The following is a 17,872-nucleotide window of genomic DNA, read 5'->3' as shown; positions in this document are numbered from 1 at the left end:
TTCAAGTCACCTGAAAATCCTATGAAATGAAATTTTAAAGCTTTATTGGAGCACTGTCACATTTATCCACATAAGTACTGTCCTCAGCAGTTTTCACAGGACAGCTGGAGTTTCATGGCTATGACAGAGACCACATGGCCCACAAAGCATGAAATATTTACTATATGACTCTAAAGAAAAATCTCCATCTAGATCATCAGAGCCACAGACTGCAATGCTTTCATTTGCAGGCCTTTGTTCTTTATTTTTCTAAATGTCTGCCTTCCTCTTGGCTAGTAACACAGAAACATAAACAAGCAAATATGTAAATTCCTAGTCATGATATTTCCAATGCCTTTATCCTTCAAACTGCTCTCTGCATTCTTGGCCACTCTTTGATGGTTTGAGTTCAGTAAATGACTGAATTTTTGTTTCTGATTTGGGGAGTGCCTGTGTTCTCTTAATTTCATTATTTCTTCACTGCTGGTTTAAAGGTGATCTACAAAGTCTGATAGATATGCTAATGTAGCACAATTTTTTCCATGGTGCTATATTAAAATATGAAGTCTTAAAAAGTTGTCAAGCCTACCACTATGGTACAGCAAGTTAAGCCAACTCAGCCAACACTGGCATCCCATACAGGCATGGGTTTGGTTCAGGCTGCTCCACTTCCTTTCTAACTCTCTGCTCCTGGGGAAGTACTGGAAGACAATCCCAGTGCTTGAGCCCCTGCACTCACATAGTACACTGGGATGGGGTTCTAGTCTCCTGCCTTCAGCCTGGCCCAATTTTGGTTCACGCAGCCATCTAGGGAGCGAACCAGCAAATGGATGGTCTCTCAATTACTGCCTCTAAAATAAGTCAAAAAATATAAAGCAGAAAATATAGACTGCTGCATAGTTCTTTTGGATGATCCAATAAATGATCATCCAACAGAAGACAGGAAAAACTGTGTATAGGTACACATACCTGTAACCAGAAACAACCTCATACACTTTCATGGCTCTTTATAAAGGAGAGATTTCGGTTGTTCACATTCTAAATAGTTGTGGTACATTTGCCAGCTCAGGCTTAAGAAGCCAATGGTAATGAGAACTAAAACCACCTTCACTGATCAAGCACAGCTGTTAGTACTGAGAACACCTGTGTCAATACGACTTGGCTTTTTGTTCCAAAAACCTTCCCAGTAAAAACTATAAAAGCAATAATATTACGTCATTGTTTGTTTTATGCAACTACTACAAAAATATGTATCTGAAACAACAGTTTATGTGGGTAAATATCTGCTTTATCAAGTACTTTTTGCCAAACTGTCTTCGTTATCTTTGATATATTCATCAATTCAACAATACTACATCACAAAATATATCCAATCACAATAATGCTCTATGATAATAACCACTTGAGCCTAAATCTTGTAACCTTTTATAAGTTCCAACTTGGACTTCATCCTTTTGAAACACAACTAAGACTCTATAAAGGTTTGTTCTCACTTCAATGAGTTCTAATAAACACAGTTTCTTTACTAACAGATTGGTAATATTTTGGTAAATGCAACAAGGAACTTCTACTTTACACTAGTAACAGATAAAAGTTCCTATTTTATTAGAAGTTTGTTAATTAGGGTAGAGATCTAGTGTTAGTTGTGCTCAGAGGAAACCAGCTCTAATATCATTTGTTGAATAATGTATTCTTCCTTTTTACCACTTAGCCATCTGAACCCATTTCTAGACACCTGTGTTCCACTGAATAGCAACTATTCGTGTATACTACCAAGCAATTGTGATTATTACTGCTTCCTGGTACAGTTAAGAATTGAACAGGGCTATTTCATCCTTCTCTTTTTCAACAATTTTCCTAGCTACTCTCACACACTTATTTCCACATAAGCCACAGTCAGGTTAAGGACTCCAAACATGCTCTTGGTATTTTAAATGTATAGTTTTAAACTTGTTAATTAAATGAAAGGTTCTGATAACTGTGCTGTTCATATTTGAAATCTGCTTTGAGCTTCAGTTTATACTTTTTATTTACCATTGCTCTCCTCTCACAGGCTTGTTACAGATCTATCCCTCATATAATCTAAATCTTGATATGCTAATGTTCTGGACAATTTTATACATATGTCTGGCCTCAAAATTCTAATCATTCTAATGATCTGTTCTCTTTCACTCAAATGCTGATGCTAGTCTGAGCAGCATCATGGATGTCTGGGTCCTCCAGCCACATGGCTATGGCTTGGGGTACACATACCAGCCCAGGCTTCCTGCTGGGGAACCTAGCTCCCCATTCAACACTGCTGGGTGCGGGTAGGGTCCTGGGCTTGTCCAAGCCCGAGGTCCGAGAATTTCCTCTGACCACAGCGACCACACTGGGGACAGATCTCTGACAGCTCTGGGCATGCTTAGGACCATAGCTCCACCCACGGCCGTCATCTTGGGGTTGGAGTCCAGGAAAGTCTGAGGGGCATCATGAGTGTTGTGGATGTCTTGGGTGTCTCAGTACCCCAGCCACATGGCTGTGGGTGGGGATACCCATGCCAGCCCAGGCTTCCTGCCGGATATCCTAGCTCCCCATCCACTGCTGCTAGGCAGCGGGGAGGGTCCTGGGCTTGTGGGCAAACAGCTTGCCAACTGACACCAGGCTCCACCTGCTGGCTGCCCAGTGGTGAGCTCTGTGGTCCTGGGGATATGGAATTACTGCCTAGGGACATCCATGAATAAGGCCACAGTACATGTAGGTGAGGAATGAATCCTGAGGGACACCCAACAACAGAGCCACTGTACTTGCAGGTAAGCAAGGACACTGAACCTGGTGGTTTGGAAGGGAGAGCCCAGAAGACCTTTCAGACCTATGCACCAGCCCACATGGAAGTCCCAGGTTGGGCTTGTTAGTATGGAACATGACTGACCACCACACACCAGTACACATGGCAAGCTATGGCTGGAGGCCTGTCTGGCGGCTAAATCTCAATACCTGACAATGAGTGTCGGATTAGGGAATGGATCATATTAAATTGGGCCATGACACCAACCAGAACGCAAGAGAACCATGTCCAGGCATGCATTCTGTGGGAGATATGTGGGTCCAACCCTGTGGAAATACAAGTCTCGCTGGTTAGCTTGAGAGTTGGGATAGTGATGGGTTGAGCTAGGCATGACCATGGAACTCACCACTGCTCACCAGTGCTGGGGCTGGGAACACACAGGAAAGGTCCAGGCTGCAGCATCTGCAAGAACACCCCAAAAAAAACAGGATGTAGGGTGGGATGGGCCGGGCAGCACCAGCTCTTATAAAGGCCGGGATGAATGGGGCAGGCCATGTTGTGTAAGGGCCAAGCACCCTCTGGCATGTGTAAGATCTGGGTCTGGGAGTGGCCCAAGCAGGGGAACCTGGGAAATTCCCCTAGTGGGTCATAGCTCCCACTGATGAGCATGTGGTCCAGGCCTGGGTATTGGGCAGGCTGGGAAGAGTAGCTCCATCCGTTGTCAAGTGTATGAGTTGGTTTTGGAAGAGGGCGGACCAGGTGGGCAGGGCAGAGCAAATCTTAGCCCACGGGCAAGTGCAGAAAACAGGATGGAGTGCAGGTCATGTTGGGCTAGGCTGCCACACCTACTGGTTTGCATGAGTCAGGGATGAGAACAGACTGAGCAGGGGCAGGTTACAGCACCTGCCAGTGAGAGTTGGGACTGGGGACTAGCTGGGCCAGACCAGGTTGCAGCATCCAAAGGCAAAGGCCAAGCAAGGGAGGGGATATGGCAAGTTGGGTCAGAGCAACCACTGGTACATGCAAGATCTGTAGCTGGCAACAGGCCTGGTTGGGGGAGCTAAGGGAACACCCTGGCTAGGCTGTGGGTCCCACTGGTCAGTGTGGGGCTCAAAGTTGGGGCTGTGGTCTGGTCTGGATATGAATGCAATCCCCCTCAGCACAAGTGTAGACTGCGTCTGGGGTGTGCAAGACTGGGCTAGACTCTAGCACCCATTGGAAATCACGAGAATCAAGATGGGCTGGGCTAGGATTCTGCCCCAGCTGAGCCATGTGTGAGCTGTGTCCAGACTAGGCTTACCCAACAGTAAGAAAGTGAGTGGGTGAGGGCCAGTTAGGAAAGGCCACTGTTCCTGCTAGGGCAAGAGGTGGATTAAGTCGGGCTGGGTCATGGACCCACTGGTTCACGCAAGATCTGGCATTGGAAGAGGTTCTGACAGAGGAGCTCGGGGAACTCTTCCATCAGGACACAATCCCTGCAGGTGAACACAAGAACCAAGACAGAGAGCAGCCCAGAGCAGGCCAGGTTATGGCACCCACCAGCATACATTTGGCGCAGGTCTGAGGGCAAGCCAGGCTGGGCCAGCACATATCACCTGCTGTCTAGAACTAGAATGGTGTGTGGATCACACTGGGTTGGGCCGCAATACCAGCCAGTTCACGCTAGGGCTGGGGCTGGGGGCTGGTTGGGCTGGCTGAGTTGGCTAGGCTTTGGTCCCCACCAGCTGAGCTGGAACTGGGGGCAGGCTGGGCCTACAGCACCCAATGGCAAATGCCAAGGTGAGGTGAGCCATATATACCAGACTGGGCCACAGCACCTAACCAGCACACAAGACCCAAGGGACAGCAGGTGAACCCGATAGGAGGACTGCTGGGAGCTCCCCTGCTAGGCCACTATTACCCTGGTGAGCATGAGAGCTGGGATGGGGGGGCAGACCAAGCTGAGCAGGGCTGCAACACCTGTTCGCCTCATGTAAGCGAGATCAAGGTCAGGCCAGGTTGGGCAGACTGTACCTACTGTACATGCATAAACCAGAGAGAATGAGAGTTGATTGGGTGTTGCTGCAGCTTCAGCTAGCAGATGCTGGCATGGGAGGAAAACTGTCGAGCTAAACTGCAGTACCACCTGGAGAGTGCATGATCCAGGAATGGGAGTGGCCCAGTAGGAAAACAGTGGGCACCTCCCTCTTGGGTTGAAACTCCCACTGGTAAGCATGAGAACCAGGACTGGGACAGGCATGGCTAGATAGAGTGGCACTTGCCAGCACATGTCTGGGTTGGATAGTGGGGCTGGTTGGGTTGAATTAGGCTTCAGTGCCCACTGACACATATGAGAGCTGAATGAGATGTCGGACAGACTGGACCAGTCTGCTGTACATCCTGACAAGCATGGGAACCAGGGCAGGAAGCAGGCCTGTTGGAGGTTATTGTGGGTTGCTCCAACTAGGCTACAACTCCAGCTGAACTGATCCTGCAATACTCATTAGTTTGCATAAAAGACGAGGCTGAAGACAAGTGATTCAGCAATTGCAACTAACAATGTGCACGAAAGCCAATTTGGGCGACAGACTGTGCCAGACCCTGCATTGCCAAGCACACACAATAATCAGGTCTGGGATCACCTCAGATGAAGTTTCTTTGGGAATTCCCCCCAACTTAAGTGCTGGACTGAGAACTCCAACCATGGAGGAAACTACCGGATCATGGTCTGACTGTGGAATGTATTGCAGGGTCCAGTCTCCCAAGGGTTAATTCCACAGCTTAGCTTGTTTCTCAAGAGGTGTAACAGGGCATACAATCTTGGCATGACACATTTAGCCCCCCCAGCCTAACCGCAATTTCCTGCTTCCTGTTTGTCAAGTTATGTCCCCAGGGGATTGTAGGGCAGCCTCTTGAGGATTGGATAAACACTGGGAGGAACTAGGCAGAGTATAAAAGGCAGCCTGGAGTTTCAATAAATGGCATTCGGCATTCTCCTTACATGAATGACCCAGTGCATGTTGTCTTCTTTTCAACCCTAGTCCCTCCACTCAGCTCGGGATACATGGTGATGTGGGTATTGCTGACATCTGGAGGTCCCACCAAGATCAAGAAAGAGAGGATTCGACGAAGGGTTGTCCCAGGAGGCTGGTCAGCTGATTAAGGTAAGTGGGATGTATTGTAAGCCTTTCCCTGACAGTTAGGAGAGGGAGATTTATTTTGAAGTATAGTTAGGTCTTGGCGATTCATTTATCCTGTGAAAAGGACGATAAAATGGGTTCAGCCTTCTCCCAGGATAAATTAGTCACCGAGCTTAAAGAACTTCTACATCAACAGGGGACACCAGTTAAAATTAGGATAATTAGAAATTTTGTTAAAGCCATTCGATCTAGCAGTCCTTGGTTTATTGTTTCACACAGTTTGAGTATCCCCGATTGGGAACAAGTTAAGACCAATTTACAGTCCTGCCTTCAAAAAGACCCAGATAATTTCTCCACTGCCACCTTGTCTTTATGGCACTTAGTCCGTAATTCATTATTTACTGATAAAGTGAAACAACCCACGTTTTCTTTGTGGTGCTTAGTCTGTGATTCATTATTTACTGATAAAGTGAAAGTTAAGAAACAATTAAGAGAAGTGCAGACTACTTTTGAAGAAATCCAGGGGAGGGGGGTTCAGTGTTCCATCAAAGCCTCGGCCACCCCGAGTGAGGCCTCTTCTTCAGAAGAGAGTGAGGACGAAGGAGATGAGGAGAAGGTTTCCTTAAAACGGGATATTAGGGACATTAAAAGGAAATTAAAGAACGCAGGAATAGGTGAACGTTCCCCTGGCAAATTGTCCTGTTCGTGGCCACCACCATATGCCCTAATTTTGTGATCCTTACTACTCCTCCTGAGGAGGAAGTCACGGGTCCTCCGCCCAATAATTACCCCACAAGGCCATGGAGTGCCGGCCCCACCCATCAGCCAGTGGGTGGGGTTCGATGCTTCCCCATAAAAAAGGACCCAGTTCAAGGAGCTCCCCCTCACCAGGAGCATCAGCCCCTGCAATTTAAAATCTCAAAAATGTAAAGCAGGCCGTTAAAGATTATGGGACTCAGGCGCCCTTTACTCTTGCACTTGTAGAATCCTTCTTGAGTTTGAATCTTACTCCTAGTGATTGGATGCAATGTGCCACTCCGCTCTTGATGGAGCAGAGACTTTGATGGATGGATGATGGAGACTTTCTCCTATGGAGAAAGGAATTTCAAGATAGGTGCAGATTTTTTGCTGAGCAGAACGCAGCTGGGGGACATGCAGATCGAAGCCTTGAAATGCTTACTGGCACAGACCTTTTGAAGGCATCCAACAAGTTAATTATGATCTAGGAGTTAATGCACAGATAGCAAATGCAGCCCTTGGAGCCTGGAAGGCCTTACCTAACGCTAATACAGAAGACCAGCTTTCCAAAGTCTTGCAAGGCCCTACAGAACCTTTTCAAGAATTTGTGGACCGTATTATGCAGGTTGCTACCAAGATCTTTGGTAATGTAGAACTGGCTATGCCAGTAATTAAGCATATAGCCTTTGAGAACACTAATAAATATTGCCAGGATGCCCTCCGGTCCCAAAGAGAGAAGTCCCTACATGATTATCTTAAAATTTGCAGACATGTTGATTCCACCCATATCCTCGGGCAAGTGAGAGCAGCCGCTCTTCAACACCCTCAGCCCCACCTAGGGCACGTCCTAAAGCCTGTTTCGGATGCGGACAGCCTGGACATTTTAGAAAACAGTGCCCCAAAATTCCCCGACAAGGAAGATCACTCCGGCAAACCTTGCCGGCCCCGGATCTTTGTGCAAGATGCCGTAAAGGCTATCATTGGAGCAGTGACTGTAGGTCCAGATATGATGCCCAGGGCAATCCCTTGTCGAGAATCGGGGCCAGGGGCCCACTCCAGGGCCCCACACCTCAGGTGTACAGAGCCCAGCAGACACCTGCAACTTCTGGAAGAGTGCCGACTCCTTTCAGAGTTCCTCTCCCATGGCAAGGAACACCAACATTTCAACCCTCCTCAGAGCAACACCAGGTAGCGCAGGACTGGACCTCTGTGCCACCTCTGGAGAGGTATTGACCCTGCTCCTGGGGTCCCAACGGATAAAAACAGGAGTCAGGGGCCCCTTGCCTAAGAATACCTTGGGCCTAATCCTAGGAAGAAGTAGTGTTACTATGCATGGAATCAGAGTACTCCCAGGAGTGATAGATGACGATGCCCCCACAGAAATGGAAGTCATGGTGGAATCAGCCAAAGGCACTATAATCATTCCACAAGGAACTAGATTTGCCCAGCTGATCTTGATCCTCAAGGTTCCAACTGACAACCCCATTAATAAAAAGAGAGAGACAGGAGGGTTTGGTGATTCTGGCCCCTTGGTGTGTTGGGTCTCTGACATGCAAACCTGACCCACCTTGCAGTTAGAGATAGAAGGGAGAAAATTCACAGGATTACTTCATACCGGGGCCAATAGCAGTTATATCCCAGGCACTGTGGCCAAGCTCCTGGCCGTTAGAGGCCACCCCAACAGTTCTCCAAGGCATAGGAACCTCTCAGCCACAGAAAAGCGCCAGGTTGTTAAGGTGGAAGGATTAAGAGGGGCATTCAGGAGTTTTCCAGCTATATGTTTTACCATATATTCCTATCAACCTGTGGGGACAAGATTTGTTGAGTGCCATGAATGTTGCATTGACCTCTCAGCCTGTGCCAAATATGCTTAATAGACAAGGATACTTTTCTGGAAAAGGTTTGGGCAGATATCTTCAAGGTGACCCCCAATTGGTCTGTGATAAAAAGATTGAAGTTCGTAGCCCAGGGAATAAAACAGGGTTAGGACATTTTTTCGCAGGGGCCATTGTACAGCAGCCTCGTCAGCTAGTGGAACCCATTAAGATAACATGGAAAACAGATGAACCAGTTTGGGTTGAACAACGGCCCCTTTCAAGCAAAAAATTAGAGGCTGCAATTGAATTGGTAAAGAAGCAGCTTGAGGCTGGACATATTGTTCCATCCACCTCTCCCTGGAACACCCCAATTTTTGTTATTAAAAAGAAAAATAATAACTGGAGGCTTTCGCAAGATTTACACGCAGTAAATGCCATCATGGCTCCTATGGGGACCACACAACCTGGTTTGCCATCTCCTGTGGGAACACCAAAAGATTGACATATGCTTGTATTAGATTTAAAAGACTGCTTTTCTCCATTCCCTTGCACCCGGAAGATGCTCCGCGTTTTGCCTTTACTTTACCGTCGATCAATCTAAAAGCCCCTTCCCAACGTTTCCATTGGGTCGTTCTCCCTCAGGGAATGATGAACAGCCTTACCATTTGTGAGATCTATGTGGATAAGGCCTTAAAAAGAATTAGATCACAATTTCCAAATATTTATTTAATCCATTATATGAATGATCTTCTGATCCTCTGAAACCTGTTCCATTCCATCCTCAGCAGCACAATGCATTTATCAGGCTTTAGTCACAGCCGGGTTGATCATTGTCCCAGATAAAATTCATATGGATTTTCCTTATCAGTATTTAGGCCATCAACTTTTGCCAACTGGTGTCACCCCCTCAGAATTTGACCATCAGATTAAGTAATGTGAAGACCTTGAATGATCTGCAGAGTTTGTTGTGTGATATTAATTGGATCCGACCAACTTTGCGTATTTCCACTGGGCTACTCAAGCCCCTTTTTGATATTCTTAAAGGTGATCCCAGATCCTTCCTCACCCAATTGTCCAAAGAAGGCAGGGAATGTCTACAGTTAGTCCAACATGCCATTCATAATGCTCATGTTAGCTATGTGAATTATAAGGCACCAATACGGTTGTTGGTTGTTGGTCTTTCCTTCCAATCACACGCCTACAGCAGTGTTTTGGCAGACTGGACCTATATAATTGGGTCCACGCCCCAGCATCCACTGGACAAATCGTTCAATCCTATCCCACTGCTGCTATATCTCTGTTGTATAAGGCATGTAAGATCAGCCTGCAGATTTTTGGAAAATACCGATTTCATCTCCATTCCCTATGATTCTCAACAGGTGGTATGGCTGCAGAATAATACTGATGATTGGTCTGTCTTGTGTGCCACGATTTCTTCTTAGTTAATTAATTATTTTCCTTCCCATCCCTTGGTACAGCTTTTCAAAGGACATCCGGTTGTTTTCCCAAAATAATTAGACAACAACCCATATCAGGAGGCCGTGTGGTTTTTACCGATGGATCAACTAAAGGCAAGACTGTTATAGTTTCTGGACATGACGGGCTGTTTCCATCTCCCACAAATCAGCTCAAACTGCTCAAGCTGCTGAAATAGCCACTGTTCTTTTTGTCCCTCAAATTTATCATAATGAGCCCCTGAATTTATACATAGACAGCTGCTATGTGGCATGTCATTTTACCTTTAGAAACTGCAGTCTATATAGCCCCGACCTCCTCAGTTTATTTGCTTCTTTTACAATTACAGCAGCAGATTTGGCAGGGCACTTATCCCCTATTTGTTGGGCATATAAGAGCACACACCTCCTTGCCTGGCCCCCTAAGTGAGGGTAATGCGCAGGCAGTCGCGCTGACTCAGGTGTTGCACATATCCCTGACCATGGACCCTTATGAATCGGCAGTGCGCCTTCACAAAAGGTTCCATCTCAATGCAACTTCCCTGAGATTACATGCTAAGGTGGCTAGAGAACAAGCCACCCAGATTGTCACCAATTATGAAGTCTGCACTCAATATTGTTCTTTCCCATCCCTAGGAGTTAATCCCAGAGGGTTACTGCCCAATCATATGTGGCAGATGGATGCTACCCATGTCCCTTCCTTTGGAAAACTTTAATATGTACATGTTTCTGTTGATACCTATTCCCATGTAATATATACCTCCGCCCATTCAGGAGAGAAATTAAAAGATGTTAAAGCCCATTGCTTACATTCCTTTGCCTATCTGGGGGACCCCAAAGAAATTAAGACCAATAATGGGCCGGCCTATGTTAGCCAGGGTTTTGAGAAGTTCTGCCAAGATTTTAATATAACTCGTAAAACAGGCATCCCTTATAATCTTCAGGGTAAGGCCATTGTTGAACGTGCCAATCGCACCCTTAAAGTTTATCTAGAAAAATAAAAAAAGGGGATGTGGCTGAGCACTGCAGCTCACCCCATTCCCTTCTGGCATCCGCCATCTATGTGTTAAATTTTTTGACTGTCACTAATGATGTAGCTCCTGCACAACACCATTGGCTGCACTCTGCTAATGAGAATAAAGGCCAAGTAAAATGGAAAGATCTGGCCATAAATAAATGGCAGGGACCAGATCCAGTGCTAATATGGGGGCGAGGCTCCATTTGTGTTTTTCCTCAGGATGAAGAACGCCAAGATGGGTGCCCAAGAAACTTACATGACAAATCTCCTTGGCTCCAACTCTGCATGATCCCAGTCCTAATGATGTTCTTGCAGGATAAAAGCTGTTGGGAGGAGGAGACCCTGGCAGCAGTGGTGCAACTTCCCAGTATTGTGCCGGTGGGAAATGCAGATCTCCAGCTGCTCCCCGATTTACCATCATATATGTGTTACCCTTGTGAAATGGCATTAAACTGGCAGCACGGATGTTAAAGGAATGGAGCAAAATCTTGGCCATGGGAATGATGGTTGTAGCCATGATTGCAGTACTGTTTCTTCTTCTCTGCCACCTATGCAGGCAACAAGCCGGGGAGCGGGTCATCATTTGGCAAAGCCATGATGACCTTGTCTGTGGAAAATCCTAGTGCTCAAGTCTGGTTGAGCGTGATGCGTGATGGGCAGCCAGAGACAGGTAAGATCCGGCAGAGCTGACAACCAATGTAAGACAGGGATCCCGTGTGCCCCAGGCGGGGCTCCCCATGACGAGTAAGGCGTCAACTGACTGGTGGACAACCTAAGACAGGCGTCCATTAAAAAACACAGAAAGGGGGACATGCAGGGCCCGGTCTCCCAAGGGTTAATTCCACAGCTTAGCTTGTTTCTCAAGAGGTGTAACAGGGCATACAATCTTGGCATGACACATTTAGCCCCCCCAGCCTAACCGCAATTTCCTGCTTCCTGTTTGTCAAGTTATGTCCCCAGGGGATTGTAGGGCAGCCTCTTGAGGATTGGATAAACACTGGGAGGAACTAGGCAGAGTATAAAAGGCAGCCTGGAGTTTCAATAAATGGCATTCGGCATTCTCCTTACATGAATGACCCAGTGCATGTTGTCTTCTTTTCAACCCTAGTCCCTCCACTCAGCTCGGGATACATGGTGATGTGGGTGTTGCCAAAAATGTATGTTTCAGAGTTGGGCCTCCTCAGTGGCGTAGACAGAACAGTGAACTGCATATCCAGATGCACATGGAGGATATGGCAGTACACTTGGTCCTGCAGAGGACACCTGCTACCACAACAGAGGACAGAACAAATCAATCAACTATCCCAACCAAGCACTGGCTGTTAATTCCTGGGCAAGTAGAGTCTCTAAGGTGGACTGTGTCAGATAGTGGAGTCTAAAGAGATTTCATCATGATTTGAATGGCACAATTAGCAGCAATACAGAACTGTTAAACTATCAAAACCACATCAGCAGGACCCTCAGAGCATGCCCCAAGGGAAATTGGGGACCCTGGGATGGTTGGGAGGCTAAGCGTGGCTTCTCCCCTTATCTCTCCTCTCCCCCCATATACAGGAAGGAAAAAAGAGAATGTTAAAACAATGGTCTCACCCACTTTCCTAAAGCCCTTGACCCTTCGCACCTTAATCAAATATGTAAAAAGTATAAAAAATAAAATTTATACAATAAAAAAATTCTGATGCTACTCCTAAGTACTTATTTCAATATTGCCAAATGACAAGAACAGAGACTATCATTGAGTTTTAAAATTTTTAACTATTAAGACTACTTTGATGGGCTGAACCAGGCCATAGCACCTGCAGGCATATGCAAGGGCCTGGTTGAAGTTCTTAAGGCTGTAGCACATGCTGGTACATACAAGAGCAGAGGTTTGGGGCAGGCCAGGTTACTGCACCTTTTGGCACACACGAGGATTATTGGTAGGTAGGCTATGGAACCCACTGATGCACACACAGGGCTCAGGTAGAGGGTGGGCCAGGCCGAGCCACTGCACCCATCAGTGTACACTAGAGTCAGGTCTGGGGACAAGCCCAGTTGAGGGTAGGGGGAGAGGTTCATCGTGCAGGAACACTCCATCCAATCACCAGCCTCAGTGAGCATGACATGGACTACTGGTCTGGTCTCAGAGCCCCTGTTGCAGTATTGGGCTGCCTCTGTTGCTGACTCCCATACAATAGGCAACATGTCAGGATGCACATTCAAAACAAAACTTCTCTGAAGCAACGGAAGACCTCAAGTACCTCATCAAAGAGTGGAAAGAACATCAGGTTGAATAATACCACAGGCCAAGTTTTTCACCAAGTACCTGAGGCCATGGGCATGGACAGCCAGCAGGTCTTGGAAGCAGTTTCTTACCTCTGGCACAATGAAACCAACAATATATCAGAACAATCAAGACTACTCAAGTAACAGCTGCAGGACATTCTTCCTTCATTGAGGTCCCTGGGACATTAAGAGACTATCTCTGGCCCCTGGTGCTGATGTGATCTGATAAGGAGTGGAGCAACATATATCTCCTCCTCCATCTCCCAGGCCTACCACAGTCATAGGAGAGTGGGGACTTTTCCATCACCCACCATCCCCATGTCCCATCCCTCTCCATCCTACTGGGAAGTCCACATTGGTCTGCAATCCATTATCTATATAACAAACATTAAAAATAAAATAAATTACCAAAAAAATGTAGAGAAATTTAGAGAAAGAGTTGAACTAGTTTTTCCCATTTGGTTATAATATGAAACGTGCTTGGAAAATATGGCACAAGTTCTGAGTTTCTACACCCTCAAGAATATTCTCACTCCTTCATAACACAAAATGTTTCTCAGATGTAAATAGTTTCATAGTTGTTTTCAGCTATACTGTTATAATAATATAATAAAAAGAAAAAAGTTTTATTCTTAGTTTTCTGGAAAACCAAATATTATGAACAGTTTTAGTTGGAATTTTCATAAGACCTGGTTGGAAATACCTCTCACTCCAAATATGTTTAGAAAATCTAAAACTTAACTGCAATAAGAATTACAATACAATCTTAAGTGAGGGTTTAAAAATACTCACTTTTTGCCACTCAAGTTCTTGTGTTTCCACAATAATTTTGCGAATCTGTTCTTCATACCGAGTCTCTGCTTCCTAAGTCAGAAACAAAAAGAAAAAGGTTGTGAAAATTAGAACTTCAAAATTGCCAGTTGCAATTCTTTCCAGAGACAGGAACAGTAGCTTCTCATCCATACAATGGGGAAAATGCAAATCAAATGCATAAAATCTCAGCGAACTGAGACCCCAAATCAGTCAAGTAACTCAATCTAGACAGATGGGTGACTACAGGAAGAAATCGGGGCCTAGCTTTTGCTTACACCTGTAAAAGCCAGAGTACTCTGAGGGATACTTGAGAACCCATGAATGAAGGAGATTCCTATCCTGCAAAAGAGTTTTCTTTAAGGAAAATCACCAGGTGTTTACAAGAAAAGTCTGAAAGAATCCCAAGAGCTGGACAGAGCCAGCGGCAGCTTCCTTCCACCTTGTGAAGACAGAGCCACCAGAGACTCCACCACCAGAGACTCTGAGTGGGCCTATGTTTTGGTGCCAAGGGCAGTTGAGAGGTAGGAAGGGAAGGTCCCATGCTGGTGTGGTGTGCTAGTGGGCTAGGTCTGGGGTCTCACACATGCACTTACAGCCCAGGTGGGCAAAAGGGTAAGGTCCCAATCTAGCATGAATGCCAGAGGACCAGTTCTGGAAGCCTGTGCATGACCTAGGGTCCCTGGTAGGCAGGCAGAACTCCAGGTCAGCACACCACCCCACCAGAAGACTGGGCTCATCGCCTCTCAGCCTATTGGCTAAGATCAAGTGCAGAAGACTGAGTTCAGGAAGACTGGGCTGGGGAACCCATGTGCTCCCAGGTACATGTACTGTGAAATGCTCAGAGATATGGTTATGTGAGGGAGGAAGGACTGTGGGAGATCACCCCTGGATCTCTGCCTGTTTAACCTATGTGGGAGGTCATAGGCACATGGCATACTTTGTCCCCAAGGAAACCCCCTGACAGTGGTTTCACCTAACCAAGACCTCAACCTGGCCTGACCACTGGCCATTCAGGTGACAGCAGTGGGCTGCATCCCACTCTCTTTTCTGTCCTTGGACAAGCTGTGCTGGGACTTCCTTAATAAGCAGCTCTAAGAAGTCAAGAGTTACCCACAGCCTATTTGCCAGCCACAAGTAGTGAATGAGGCATAGATTCCAGCCTGCATGCGGAACTCGACTTGAGACTTGGCTGGAGGGTCCAGCAAGATAGACATGCCTTCTAGCCGGTTACAGTGTCATTGTTGGGTGGGTAGACTGTTGGTAAATGCCTTTCTGCCTTCCCCTTTCCTAGTCTATGTAAGTTGTGCTTGCTTTACAATAAACAAATACGCTCCATGACTGTCCCAGGTGGTTCATATGGTAAAAGAAAGCCATCATCTCACCCCCTCGGTGGTCTCGGGGGCCAGCTGGCAGGAAAAAAAGCCCAACAAAGGACCACCAATGGAGTATATCACAGATGAGAAATGACTTCTGGGAGATTTCCACGGTCAGACGAATGCACCTGCCAATGTGGGACACCAGCCAATGTGGGACACCTGCCAATGTGGGACACCTGCCAATGTGGGACACCTGAGCTGGGCTAATTAGCATCAACCACTGCCAACCACCACTCACCAGCACACACTAAAGCTAGGGTTGAGGGCCTACATGGCAGGACTGGATCACAGTACCCACCAGTGAGTGTCAAAACAGGAAATGGGTAACAATAGGCTAGGCCATGACACTAACCACCTCATGAAAGAACCAGCTCCGGGGGCAGATTCTGCAGGGGATTTGTGGGCTCACCACTGTGGAACCACAATACCACTGGTTTGTTCGAGAGCTGGGGATGGTAACAGGCTGAACTAGGCATGACCATGGAACCCCCAGACACTCATGGGTACTGAGGCTGGGTTTAGGCCAGGCTGGTCCAGGCTACAGCACCCATGGGTGTACCCAAGAATAGGGTATGGGGCAGGCTGGGCCTCAACATTCTCCAGCACACACAAAGGCCAAGACATAGGGGATAGCCTATGTTGGGTAAGGGGTTAGCACCCACTGCCACACATGAAATTTGGGTCTGGGAGTGAGCCTGGTGGAGAACTTGGGGGATTCCCCTGGTGGGCTGTAGCTCCCGCTGGTGAGCATGTGATTTCAGCCCTGGGTGTTGGTCAGGTTAAACTGTAGCACACTGGCATGTGCAGGAGCCAGAATGGAGTGTGGGTCACGCTGAGCTAAGCTATCACACCTATTGGTGTGCATGAAAGCCAGAAATGGGGACAGGCTGGGCAGGGCTAGGCTGAGTCAGGACATGGAGTGAGTTGGGCAGGCCAGGCTGTACCACGTGTTGGCAAAGGCCAAGACAGGAGATAGGCTATGCCAGCTGCGTCAGAGCAACCACCGACATGAGAGCAAGCATGGTTGGGGAGCTGAGGGGATGCCCCTGCTGAGTTGTGTTTCCCCCTAGTGAGTGCAAGACCTGGAATGGGGTGGCAAACTGAGCTGGACATGGCTGCAGTACACCTTCACATAGGCATGGACAGGGTCTGCGTATTGGTCAAGGTGCCAGACTGGGCTAGACTCCAGCATCCACTGGTGCTCACAAGAGCTAAGGTGAGTGTAGGACAGGCTGGGCTAGGTCTCAGCACCCACAGAATCATGTGAGAGCTGGGTCTAGGGGTGGATCAGGCATGTCTGGGCTGTAGCACCCAACAGTAAGAGCAGAAACAGGTGTAGGCTGGCTGGGCAAAACCACTGTACCTTCCAGGACCAGAGATGGATCAAGTCAGGTTGAACCAAGGACCCATCAGTGTGCACGAGATCTGTCATTGGAAGGTAACTCAAAAGAGGAAACTCCTCTGTCATGATGCAGTCCCTGCATGTTAGCGCAAGAACCAAGACTGAGAGCAGCCCAGACTAAGCCAGGCTACAGTACCTGCTGGACCCCATACTGGCTGGCACGCACAGCAGTCAGGTCTAGGGTCACCTCAGATGAGGTTTCTTTGGGGACCCCTCATATGGATGACCAGTCGCAGAACTCCAACCATGGGAAAATCACAGTATCTGTGCGCTGACCATGGAACACATGTATCAGAAGGGGGCCTCTTCAGTTGCTGAAGACGGTGGACTGCATGCCCAGACGCACATGGGGGATACAACAGTCCACTGGGGCCTGCAAAGGACATCTAGTACCACAGCAGAGGATGGAAAGAACAACAAATTGGACAACTTTCCCAGCCAAGCTTTGACAGCAAGTATCTTGGTAAATGGACACTCTAAAGTGGACTATGTCACCAAGTGGACCTTGCATTTCTTCATCCTTGGAGCAACAAAATCAATAATAGCATTTTATAACTATCAAAACCACTTGATCAGTACCCTAGGAACATGCTCCACATTGGGGACCCTGGGATGACACTGGATGGCTATCCATCAACCCCAGGTACTTTTGTGATTAGGATGCTGGTTGCAGTTTCTCCACTTACCCCAGATATACGAAGAAAAGCAAAATTTGAAACAATGGTCACATCTACTTTGCCCTTATCCTCAACCATTCCCACCCTAACCAGTGGTCCACACATGCATGCACCTTTCTCACCTACATAAACATCATCAAAAATAAAAGTTAAAAAAAAAATGAAGGCGGGCCCGGCGGCGTGGCCTAGTGGCTAAAGTCCTCGCCTTGAAAGCCCCGGGATCCCATATGGGCGCCGGTTCTAATCCCGGCGGCTCCACTTCCCACCCAGCTCCTTGCTTGTGGCCTGGGAAAACAGTCGAGGACAGCCCAATGCATTGGGACACTGCACCTGCGTGGGAGACCCGGAAGAGGTTCCAGGTTCCCAGCTTCGGATCGGCACGCAATGACCCGTTGCGGCTCACTTGGGGAGTGAATCATCGGACGGAAGATCTTCCTCTCTGTCTCT

The 17,872-nt window shown here is 47.3% G+C and overlaps 1 protein-coding gene across 2 annotated transcripts in view; it reads right to left on the bottom strand.

Moving 5' to 3' along the window:
- CCDC73 (coiled-coil domain containing 73) overlaps positions 1-17,872 on the bottom strand; it is a 155,704-nt gene that overhangs the window by 87,596 nt on the left and 50,236 nt on the right. For both annotated transcript variants that reach the window (XM_058663213.1, XM_058663212.1), the window contains exon 3: positions 13,950-14,021. In XM_058663213.1, the coding sequence (XP_058519196.1) occupies positions 13,950-14,021 (72 nt within the window). The remainder of the gene's footprint in view (positions 1-13,949; positions 14,022-17,872) is intronic.

Source organism: Ochotona princeps, chromosome 4 (genome assembly GCF_030435755.1).
Source record: "Ochotona princeps isolate mOchPri1 chromosome 4, mOchPri1.hap1, whole genome shotgun sequence".
Classification (NCBI taxonomy): Eukaryota; Metazoa; Chordata; class Mammalia; order Lagomorpha; family Ochotonidae; genus Ochotona; species Ochotona princeps.
Note: the sequence above shows the minus strand (reverse complement) of the source record. Positions and strands in the feature narration are given on the sequence as shown.